The sequence below is a fragment of the Podarcis muralis genome, chromosome 6, assembly GCF_964188315.1.
Source record: "Podarcis muralis chromosome 6, rPodMur119.hap1.1, whole genome shotgun sequence".
Lineage (NCBI taxonomy): Eukaryota > Metazoa > Chordata > Lepidosauria > Squamata > Lacertidae > Podarcis > Podarcis muralis.
In genome coordinates, this window is record NC_135660.1 from 54,503,648 (window position 1) to 54,515,914 (window position 12,267).

A 12,267-nucleotide genomic window follows, 5' to 3' on the forward strand; every position below is an offset into this window, starting at 1 on the left:
TAGAGACTATGTGGCTAGCCAATCAGTTGTCTAAAGAAGTTCATAATTTTCAAGTTGAACAATATTTTTGATAACTATTAAGAAGATATTGTGGGTGCTTCACAGCTTTAGTTTTATGATTAAAGCTATCTTCCATTAAAATAGTAATTGTTAAGTGAAATACAAACTATGTTGCGTTTATTTCTTAAGAGCATGGGAGGAAAGAAAATTGAGTTGCTTAGCTCAAGTAAGATTCCATCTACAGCAATGCATGCTCTTGAAGAGAATGAAATGTGATACAAAAATGTTTGGTCTTAATTCTTGCTGTATATGTCACTTTAATTAATCTGATCCTTAAAATTCCTAGCAGTCATTAATATTTGATAGTGCAAAGAAGCTTCTTTGGTGTTGTATGTGGAGAAGGTGTGAAATGTTACTTTACTGTATTAACTTTATATGAGGCTTTTCCTCCAAATAAGTATGCTTTTTGCTTTCCTTTCAATAACCACATGATGGCGCATGAAAAAAGGCAGATGAAGGATGTCAAATTGTATGGTTTCAGAAAAAGAAAGCAATGTAATTCATCATATTACTCAAACTGCAAGCAAGCAAGCAATGTAAACCTTTGAACATTTTACCTATTCATTTACTAAACTCCTTCTATAATTTTAGAAGTTTCCCCTAAATTGTATTCACATATAGTGTGCTACTGATGATGTTAAGCTGCTCAGTGGTATCAGAAAGTTCATAATCTTTACAACTGATTCAGAAGTCATTACTAATTATTTTTAAATTAAATATGAACATGTCAACTTAGTGATATTGCTGTACTGTGCTGTCCACTATAAATAACTTAATCAGCATGCATTTAAAATGTATAAATGTAAAGATTGTTTGCTAGCAATCTTCCTGACCTTTGTTATCAACGTGGTTATAAAGTTAACATGCATCAACTTGAAATTGATATAGTCCCTAGGATACCATACTTAATACTTCACATACTGAAGAGAAAGCGGGTTCCTTACTGCATGATAAAATATCTGTGTACAAATCTCATATCAAAAGCTGGGCTCTGCTATCAAATTTCTTGTGTGAGGAAACACAACTGTGTTCTTTCCCATATATTTTTACTCCCCTTCTTGCTTTGGTTAATGATTTTTTGTAGTCATGTTAAAAAAGAAATTAAATCACCATAAAGGGTTGATTTTATATCATTAATTTAAATAGGTTTTCCGCTTAATTCAGAGTACTCAACATGGTGCCCTCCAGATATTTATTTAGAAATAAATAAATAAATAAATAATCCAAACAGTATGCATAAAACAATATAAAGCAATTATCAGTAATATACAGATAAAACCAGCAAAACTTCAAAAGCAAATACTGAAATTTATATCTAGATAGACTTGGGTTTTTAAAAAATGTTTTGAGCAGGTGACTAAAATAATGAGGATGCCTGCTTAAGGAGGGAGTTCTAAAGGTGAGAGACAATGAGAGAGACAGAGACTCCTAACAGATGCCTGTATGGCACTTGTAAAAGCGGAAACTCTGCAGATTAAACTGTTTGAGTACGGTAGGCACATTTTTCTACTAAACTGCTTCCAAGCTGTTTAGGGCTTTATGTACTAACAGCTAAAACTTGTCAGGATTCAAGCTCATATTATTTTCTCTCATCTAGCCCACCATGACATTCCGGCACTGCTCCATGGCCTGTGTGACTTCTCCTGACTTAGTTGTTTTGGAGAAATGCAGCTGAGAGTAATCAATATACTGATGACACTGTACCTTAAATCTTCTAACATTTTGAAGTCCTGACAAAGCGCCATGTTGCCTAACCAGGTTGTGGTGTTTGGTGATAGGTGGGCAGCCTCACCCACTTCAGATCTTGCCCTACAGGGGAGATGGGGAGATAAGGATCTGGCCTGCTGATTGAAACCACTTCCCCACCCCTGACCTCCATAACCCTTATCATTCAAGAATGTCTGCAGTTATCTCTCCACTACCTCCCCCCCAAAGGTGGTTTTTTTGTGATGGGCCAGTGGTTGCTTCAAACAAACAGCTCCAGGACAGTCTTTAGTTTAGGAGTGGCCAATATCACTGTCACTTTCAGAGACTTGTTGGACTGTAACTTCACTCATCCCCAGCCACTGTGACCAGTGGTCAGGGTTGATGGGAGTTGAAGTTCAATAATATCTGGAGAGCACCACACTGCCTATGCAGCTCAAATTAATTTATTTTCAAAACAGATGCAACTTGGCCAACTTCATAATGATTAGTTCTAAGGATATTTGGTTTATTTTTCAAAGCTTTGTATTGTTTCCTTATTTATTACACCATCATGCCTCCCAAAGGAGCCAGAGCAGGAAGCAATGCAATTGAAACAACTAATTGATTGCTATTACAGTTAAAGAGACCTAGTTAATACTACATTCATTGAATGTAGTTGCTGGCAACGTGTCACTAAATTAAACTCAATTTGGCTTGCTCTTGCTGTGTAATGCTTAATATAAATGTAATGCATTTATATTAAGTGATTAGATTGATTTTGGGCCACATCTTTCTATCTGAAATCAACATGGAAATAAACTATCTGGATCACTGAGTTCCTTAACTGGTCAGCAATTTGAAATCAATTTGCTAATCATTTGATTTTGTAAATAAGTCATCTATTTGACTTCCGGGATATAAAACTTGCATTTTGGCACCTCCTTTGGGATGTCTTAAGTCCTTGTTTCTTATGTGCTAAAAAAAAAATTGATGTACTATCTGTTTTTTCAGGATAAGGAGCCCCTTCGGATTATACCACTGAAAGAGGTTCATAAGGTCCAGGAATGTAAACAAAGGTGAAAATCTGGAGGTTAAACTAAAAAGTTGATGATCTCATTCAGTTAGAAAAAGAAAGCCTGCCTGCACATCATTTTCCATTATGTCTTAATAAACTCCTCCACTTTCCATTATACTAAAATCACCCTCTGTGGCATGCTTTTAGGCAGATGTAGTGAGATCTTAAATAGCTGTATTAAACTGAGTTGCTGGTATATCATGTTAGAAGATGGGGGTCTCTGAATGAAAGGAGGAATATAAATAGCAGGGGGTGCAATATCCCAATGTATTAAAAAGTTGTTGGTGAGAAAGTTGGTTTTATATGTTTTAGATATTATTTTATTTTTAACTGTATTCTTTTACCACTTCGTTGTTGGCCACACTGGACTCCTGTGGGATGAGGGGAAGAATAGAAATTTAATAAAAAGTAATATAACAGGGATGCGGGTGGGACGCGGGTGGCGCTGTGGGTAAAACCTCAGCGCCTAGGACTTGCCGATGACATGGTCGGCGGTTCAAATCCCCGCGGCGGGGTGCGCTCCCGTTGTTTGGTCCCAGCGCCTGCCAACTTAGCAGTTCGAAAGCACCCCCGGGTGCAAGTAGATAAATAGGGACCGCTTACCAGCGGGAAGGTAAATGGCGTTTCCGTGTGCTGCGCTGGCTCGCCAGATGCAGCTTGTCACGCTGGTCATGTGACCAGTGTCTGCAGACAGCGCTGGCTCCTGGCCTCTAGAGTGAGATGAGCACACAACCCTAGAGTCTGTCAAGACTGGCCCGTAGGGGCAGGGGTACCTTTACCTTTACCTTTACTAATATAACAGGAAATACTCCTTTACTTGAGGATTCTAGTCCTTTGCAAATGAAGAAGCAAAATACCAGTTTAAAGACTGGTGGTTTTGTGTTTGTATCTGTGCTAGTCACAAATACAAAAGATGAAACTGCGGTTGCTGTGTGTGATGCTATAAAGTGGTTTCCATTATGGTATTGTAAGAAAAAAAATTTGGGAGTGCCTTCTAAATAATGTTGTCTTTTTGTCATGCTAAATTTGTGAAAGCTTGGGGTCCTGGCTCAAGTGTGGTCCCCTTTGTGCCTGGGAGGGGGAAGGCAGCAGAAGAATCTGATAGCATGCATCACTTCACTGGTGTATCATTTTGCTGTTGATGTTTGTCCTTCCCTGGGCAACTGGCTATACTGAGAAGCTGCCACTGGTGTGAAGCTTCATGTCTTCTAGTGCAGTTACACATTAGAGGTCTGTGCCTGACCTGGACACCAGCCAGTCAGGTAATGATTTCTCTACTTGAAGAATGTAGCCTTGTTCTCTTTTGTGTAAAATTGGGGTGGGAGGAGAGGAGGAAATCTAGTGTCTCAGCAGTATAGTGTAACTACTTTGAGCTGCTAGAGCAAGAAGGTTGAGTGAGTAGGCACAGAATCTTGGTAGCATCTTACTAATAATTATAATGTGTGTGTGTGTGTGTGCACGCGTGCATACACTCCCCAACAAATGGTGATATAATTTAAATTTATGTGTGTTTTGTTGCTTGGAAATACAAATGTGCATGTCAGACAATGGTAAAAATGTTTAAAGACCACAAACATATTTTCCCCCCAGTGATATAATGATGAGAGACAATCTATTTGAAATTGTAACAACTTCTCGAACATTTTATGTACAGGTAAGTCTATGGGAAACCACTTTTCTGTAAGAAAATGAATTTATTGCATTTAGAAAGGTCAAATACATAATCCTTTGATTAATGCCTGACAGTATACATACAGCCTTGCAGTTAAATAGTGTATAATTGTTTAGAATGGAATATACCAACAGACATGCCTGTCATGTAAACAATGCTAATGACCAACGGTACCTGTCCACTAGCAGAACTAACAGTATTGAAGGAGTGGATTCCCCCTTCTCCCTCAAGCCTTCCCCTCTTCCCGTGGGCCCAAAATCTGCTCTGAAGGGTTGAAGGGTTATTTGCATCAGATTAGTGGGGGTATGGAGGGCTACAGGGAGAAGAGAGGGAGAGAAAGTCTTGTTGAAAGAACAGAAGTCTGCTGGCATAAGATTGAAACTTGGCCAGAGAGCTGAAGGCAATTCTCCAGCCAGTCCTTCTACCCAAATTATTACAGCCACCTAAACGATCCAACCAAATGCTTGCTTCACTTGTTTTTAAAGTCGTCTTCTAGGGAATCTTTCCCAATGCTCTACTGCCATTAGGCTGCCATCTTGTGAACACTTGTTTTGGGGTGGGATTTGAGTAAACATGCATAGGATTGCACCATTAAAAAGGTTAATGCTCTGAGGGATTGAGAAAGCAGAATTCATTGTGAGAACAGATAAAGTCTAACTCAGATGCCAAGCCAATATTTTTGGTTCCAGTATTTATTTCTCCTCAACTCCTCTTTTCTTCAATTATATCGCTCTTCCTCTAGTTGTTTCTTTAGGTCCTTCCTTTTCAGCTTTGTCCCACTTTCTTAGCCATCCTGCCTCTTGACTGATCCCTTGTACTCACCTCTCCCAGAGCACAGAGCACCTCTTGATCTTAAACACTGTGAAGTTCATTTATTACTTGTGTTCATTGTTTCTCCATCTTTTCCTCCAAGCTTCATTCTCACCTTTACTTCTAGATTCTTTTATGTCATTCCATGTCTAATCTACACCATTTTTTTTTGTCCTCTTTACTCTGGGCTCTCTGATCCTTAGATTTGTTATAGCTTGATAGCCCCCTGCCCCAGATTTTAATTCCAGGCTCACTGACAAGTATCACTTCCCTCACAGAAAATGGATCTGAAATGCTAGGTAGGGGTGGAGCAGTTGCAGGTCACCACACCAGCTGTTCTGATCTGTGAGCATTTCAAGTTACAACACCAGACCTGCCAATCAGAGATACTACCTGACCTATTCCTTGGAAGAGCCTAATTTCCCTTTAGAAAATTTACTTTTGTGTTGCTGGATCTCCAAAGTGATGTGATACCACTCTCTATGTATATTTGGCCTAAATTTATAACTGTAGTGCATCTCTTATTTATTGCAATATTGTTTTCCGTGCATGGTTCACATGTTAGTTACTCCCCCCCCCTAGAAGCAATCACAAGTTCCTTGTTCATTATTTATGTAGCAGGTACTAAATTTAGAAGTCACTACAGTACTTCAGTAATTGTTAAGCTTGAGATTAGTCAGTAGTTACATCAGTAATATAAATCTCTTACCATGCATAAGTATTTAGATATCAGCCTAAGCTTATTAAAGATTTTTTTAAATTGCAATTTTCTTTATTGAGAAACATAGAAAACACTTGTCATATTCTTAGATTACAAGATTTATGAAGCATATCTGTTTATTGTCACTCACACGATAAGAGTTTTTCTTTCTTTTTTCTTCAGGCAGATAGCCCAGAAGACATGCACAGCTGGATTAAAGCAATTTCTGGTGCAATAGTAGCACAGCGAGGACCTGGAAGATCAGCAGCTTCTGTATGTTTTTACAAAGCTTTACTGTTTCAGCAGTGATGAATCTTGTACATTTCAATCTCTTTCATTTTCTTGTGCTCTTCTACCCCCTCCTAAGTCTGGAGTAATATCTTTGCATGCATTACAGGTTGCATAGAATCCTGCCTTTTTAATTAAGTGCTAATCTTAGCAGTATCCATATGTGTTGTGGGTCCGCACAGTATTATTTTAATGTTCCAACAGTTCAACTGGTGGGTTTGAAAATTATTGTAGTTCTTTATTAATCGGAACTCTGTCAAATTACTTGACAATCTTTACTGAATCTTGTACTTGAGATGCCAAATAAACCCTTGATTTAAAATTACTTTGGTGAACCCTTTTGAAAGCTTTTGGGCTCTCCAGTCTCTTAGCAGTGAGTAATCTAAACTTAATGTAGATTTTCATGGAATGTTTTGATAATTATTGGCCTCATTATTGGTGACTAGCTTGGTTCACAATTCTAACATTACCAAACTGAATCTTAACTATAGTGACAAACTGTAGGACTCTGTAGATAGTGGTGATGTACCTTCCAGCAGATAGCAAGTTTAGAGGTACTAAGTATTAGATTTGTCGAGCTGGAAGGAACCACGAGGGCTATCTAGTTCATTCCCCTGCAATACAGGAATCTTTTGTATTCCATGTTTTAATTTATAATGTTCTTGCAATCCATATTCTAGCCATGCTTTGCAGTTCAGGTTTTGCAAGATATGGCTTATATTTCCCATTAATACATCAAAAGTTAGCATTCACACCTCTTTGTAAAATGGAATGACTTCATATGTTAAAAACAATTGATCACTTGTTTCAAGCTTCATTCTTTGGCAAGGAGAAGTATTGTTGTAATTGCAGTGGGTTTTCACTGCATAGTAAGAGACTCTGTTTGGGAATCAATGTGTTCTGGGTGAGAGAAGCTGCCAAAAGATTTTTCTATATTTGTGTGTCTCTGTATGTGCAATCTTTGTGATGGGATAACTCAGCTAGTGACTCTCAGCAGTTCTTTCTTTCTTTCTTTCTTTCTTTCTTTCTTTCTTTCTTTCTTTCTTTCTTTCTTCTCTCCCTCCTCTCCTCAAGTTTAGGTTACTCTAATCTTAGCTTTGCACTGTGTTCCAGATGCGGCAGGCCAGAAGGCTGTCGAATCCTTGTATACAGAGGTATACATCAAGAACTGGTGAATGCAGCATGTATGTGGGCTCTCATGTAAACTTGCCTTCTTACCAGAGGGCTGAAATTCCAAAATACTTGTTAACACCATGTAAAATGATGAGGTCAATCCCATGGCTTCCTCTATTGATTTATAACCACTGTGAAGTTACTAACTTCTAAAATGCTTCCCATTGGCCATTACGTTTACTATCTCTAAATGCCTCCTAAATAAAATCCATTTTTAAGAATGGCAAAGATTCACACAGTGCTGAAATCTCTGCTCACATGTGCTTGCTTTACTGAGTACAAAAGCTCTAGTAATAAATATACATATTTAGGAACTAAAGCTGACCTAATTTGCATGAGAGTTCATATTTCCATTTTATCATTTTTGAAAGATAGCTAAGTAAAAGCCACCTTGACCCTCATAGCCAAATATGTGTGTACATTAAGGAAAAAACCCTGCACTGATTTGCATGGCTTATATGATAGATATGCATGGGGTCATTAGTCAAGATGTAGGGGCTGTTACAGTTTGCAACCTGTATGTTAATCAAAATAGTGCAATAAATAAAATCTTTTACCTTTTAATCATTAGGCATAACTACATGTGAGTCTTATATCATAGGTGTGAGTTGTATGGATTGTAGTTTTTAAGCTGTTATCCCAGTGCTGGTCCCACTTGAATTCAGATTTTATTTTTTAAAAGGAAATGTTTATGTAGTATTCACTTTAGAAAAGAAGCTTAATTGTAGGTTCTGCTTTTGTATTGGAATTTACCACTCCAAGTTGAAGCTTGTATGTTTCATACTCTGTGTCACAGAATGTTTCATATTCTGTGTCAAAATGATTCCTGTGAATAGTTCGTTATTGGGGTATTTATAATTTCCCCCACTACTCCAAGTATACTGTTTATCATTGTAGAATATTGAGGTGAGCTGCTTCTGATTGTAACAGACAGTAGAAATAGCTATATTTTAGTGTTGCCCCCACCATCCTAAATTATAGATCCATGAACTGTTATTCATGTCTTGAATAATACAGTGAGGAGTGCAAAAAATGAAATTGTATCTCACATACACTTGATAAAGGGATTCTGGAATTATATATTGAACCAGTCCATGCTCACTGGTAGCTTCAACACCAGATTGTATTATTGAGATAATATTCTGAAAGAGCTGTTCCAGAATACTGCAAAAAATAATAATAATAGGGCAACTTTCTGGAACAACAGAATTGAATGGGAGAACAGTGTAGTCATGTGACCTGTCTCCTTTTGTCAGAAAGCCATACTATATGATGGAATGCTGGCCACTTGATTGGCATGCTCAGTTAAAGCTTTCATCTGAAAGTCCTACTACCTCATTTGTTTTTTTTTAATATACACTAAAAAATATCCTTTGATATCATGAGCAGTCTAGTAAATTTGTCTTGAAAATACTCCAGTTAACTGTATAAATGCTACTAATGTTTTTTGGCAGATACCTTTAAGAAGGGGCTGCTAACTTGTAGCCCTCCAGATGTTGTTTAACTCTCATAAGCTTCAGTCAGCATGTCCAGTAGTCAGGGATGATGGGAATTGTATTCTAGCAACATCTGGAGGGCCAAAGGTTAGCAGCCCCTGTCTTAAAAGTATAATGTTGAAACATGGAGTTTAGTAGTGACACAGTCATGTAAATAGTTGTTGATAATATTGTACACAATATAAAGCTTAGCAATTGAGGCGGCTCTTACCGTACTTTTCTAGAGGAGAATATGTTAGTATTTTATCTTCAGTATGGCTGACTATGGCAATAAAATACATTTAAAATGTAGAAATGACACAAATCATATTTGTTATAAATTTGGGAGGAATATTGTCCAGTGGAATTAGTTTATTCCTTAATAGTTTGTAGTTCTATAGAACGAAAAGGTGAAGGAATAAGAAATAGGTGTCTAGTCAACAAAAATGTAAATGTTCATTAACTTAGGAAGTGACCTTCAGTGAGGGATTCCATTATGCTTCTTTTTTTAATGTGAATACACTTTGCATGCACTTTTGAATAGTTTATTCGAGTTTATTGGGGGACTTCAGGAAGCATTTGTTCACATGTTCTTAAATTATGAAAGTATGCCTTCAATAATTTTAATTGCATTATATTAAATAAACAAGTGCAATTCCAAGCTAGTTTGTGCTGGTAAACTTAAAGTGATGCCATGCTAGACTTTAGGGACCTGACTTGGCCGTTTCAGCTTGCTATCACTGCTGTAAGCTCAGTCTTAACATTTTGCTGCCTTGGAAAACCACCTGCTTTCTGCTCTTAAGCTTTGCTTTGTTTTCCCCCCTTTGATTTGTTTTTTGGTTTTTTCAGAGGTATAAGTTTGAAAAGCGTTACTAGCATGCAATTAATGACCCACTCAATCTGACAAACATTCCTCCTTTACAGGAACATTCCAACTGTTCTTCAGAATCCGCCTGTCCTGCAAAAACAGCAGCAGCCACCTCACATTCCACAACCACTCACAACCCCCCTTTGGTCCAAACCCTTAACACCAAGCCCCTTGTCTTGGAGAAGCGAAGACTTCACGAATCTTTTACCAAGACCAAGCCAGGGAGCTTCAAGATCCAGGCTGTCCCTTCAAGAGACCCAGCTTCCAAAGTGACTCTACAGGGCCTAATGGAACCTCAAAATAAAAATGGCACTCAGGAACAGGATCCTGGCCCAGTGGATCTGGATGATGCAAGCCTTCCAGTCAGTGATGTGTAATAATGGGAAGAGTTTGGAGAGTGATGCATTTGCTTTTGGTCCTTGAATTTCCTTGCTCAGACTTTTAGCCAAAGATGACTATGGGATGAAAGAACAAAGAATGGAATGTTGCTTATATGTGTGTGCTTACATTCAAATTTGTGTATGTTTAAATTGTCATATGCTGCCTTGTACTGATTATCAGAGCGGACCTTTTGCTTCTACCGCAGTCTGATGATAAATCTTTTTAAAGTGAGGGGCCAAAACAAATGATTAAATATTACTGTTGTCAATAAGCAAGATACCAGCTGCTTTTCATCACCCATATGGCAAAACTGAGTAGTATCTTTGTGCTTTAATAAAAGAAATGTCAACATGTGACTTACTTATACTCTAATTCAGGCTATTGACAAGCAAGTTGACTTACTTTCTTAAAACACTGGCACAGCCTTTCAGATATTTTAATATATGTATGCAGAGTTGTTTCCTATAGGATCAACACTGTAGAAACTTACAGAAATACGCAGAGCTTGATATAATGTACTTTTCCTATGCACAGAGTCTTCATGTAAAAAGCAACACTATAATTCTGCAGTGTCTGAAATGAAGTGTATTTTCCCTACCACGATGATACAGATTTGGCAGCTGCTGCATGATCTGCATTCTTATGGCACAAATACCACCTGCACTATATTTTAGACATTGCATACAAGTGTGTTAACTTACATGAAATGAGTGTCTCTATGTGTGAGAAAAGCATTCCTAAAGGTGAGGGGCACAGAGCACTTACACCGATAAAGGTGTGCTGACTTTATTGGAACAACTTCTTTGTAACTTCTCTGTGAATCACTGCCCTTCTATAGAATTCAATCCCCTTAGAATTCCTGGTATTTGGTGCTGTGAAACTAATTAAAGAGTAATACAGCTATTTTGAATATTAAGCCTATTTTTATGCACTCCTAAAGGTAAATTGTAATTTTTGCACATTTGGATATTAATGGACCACCAATAAATAAGGGTGTCGTGGGGTTTTTTAAGTAAGGAGAAGGGAAACTGGACTACTAAATAAATCTTTTACAGGTTTAACTAAAAGTATTTTATATTAAGCTTCACAGAAATTAAAAGTTTAAAACTATTGTCTTAAGATTTTCCCCCTCCTGTATGCTCCTTTCCCCCCAGTGTGGTATTAAATGGTTCCCATTTTATATTTGGGTTAGTAAAGTCTAAAAAACTTGTTTCATGCTGTTAACTGGTACTGAGTTGTTCAATCATGCAATTGTGGCCTGTAACTTTTGGTGCACTAAATTTATTAAAAGTGCCTGTGGGTTCTTCTTTCATGATGTGTTAAATGTTTGGGGGTTAATTGGATGCTGATTTTTGCTTTTGTGGTTTTGAACCTTATTTTGTGTAGTGTAGTTCACAACATGTACAAAAAAAGATACGCTAGCATTGCCAGCATACTGGTATCTATTAGCTGTGCATTGTGTTTTTTAAACTTTTCAGGGTTTCAGTGATGAAAATAATGGGTTTAAGACACTGATGTTGGATATTTTGATCAGAATGAGCATGCACTATTTTGTAGTTAGGTTGTGAAATTATTTGCTTTAATCAACAAAAGCCCCAAAGTTTCACATGATGCTGCTTAATGCAATTCAGTTTCCAGTTTGTAGTACTCTAGTTTTTTTAAACCTTGTGTGTGTGTGAGAGAGATGCTTGACAAAGCATGAAGAAAAAGGGAAAAAGGTATTTCAGACATTTAAGTGAAAATGTCCACTACTTCAGTGAACATACAGTTGAGTTATGCCCCAGCGGTGCAGATAAGCAACCTGTTTGAAATTAAGGGTTCTGGAGTGAAGTTGTGTGGGATTCTACTTCAGCCAACAGGCATGTTGCCTGCTCTCTTTCTTGCTTGCCATTTAGTAAGATGTGACAGAAGTGGATTATGCCCTATGTGCCACCCCAATTCATTGTGGACTCTGGTTGTTTCCACGTACTCAAAATTTGCTGCTGACTTTCAGTTGCCCCACCCGCAAGCCTCATTGGAAGAAGATAGCTGCTCATGGCCCAGTAGAGTTTATTTAGCTTCGCAGGCAATAGCACCAGA

At 37.7% G+C, this 12,267-nt stretch overlaps 1 protein-coding gene across 14 annotated transcripts in view; it reads left to right on the top strand.

Moving 5' to 3' along the window:
* PLEKHA1 (pleckstrin homology domain containing A1) overlaps nt 1-11,500 on the top strand; it is a 37,810-nt gene extending 26,310 nt beyond the window's left edge. For 5 of the 14 annotated variants that reach the window (XM_077930320.1, XM_028730044.2, XM_077930319.1 and 2 more), the window contains exons 9-13: nt 513-596; nt 2,758-2,822; nt 4,412-4,475; nt 6,187-6,276; nt 9,864-11,500. In XM_077930320.1, the coding sequence (XP_077786446.1) occupies nt 513-596; nt 2,758-2,822; nt 4,412-4,475; nt 6,187-6,276; nt 9,864-10,184 (624 nt within the window). In that variant the 3' untranslated portion in view covers nt 10,185-11,500. Of the gene's footprint in view, nt 1-512; nt 597-2,757; nt 2,823-4,411; nt 4,476-6,186; nt 6,277-7,404; nt 7,476-9,863 lie in introns of all 14 variants that reach the window. The other 9 variants (XM_028730047.2, XM_077930328.1, XM_077930323.1 and 6 more) reach the window with 8 other exon arrangements.
* The last annotated feature ends 767 nt before the right edge of the window (nt 11,501-12,267 follow it).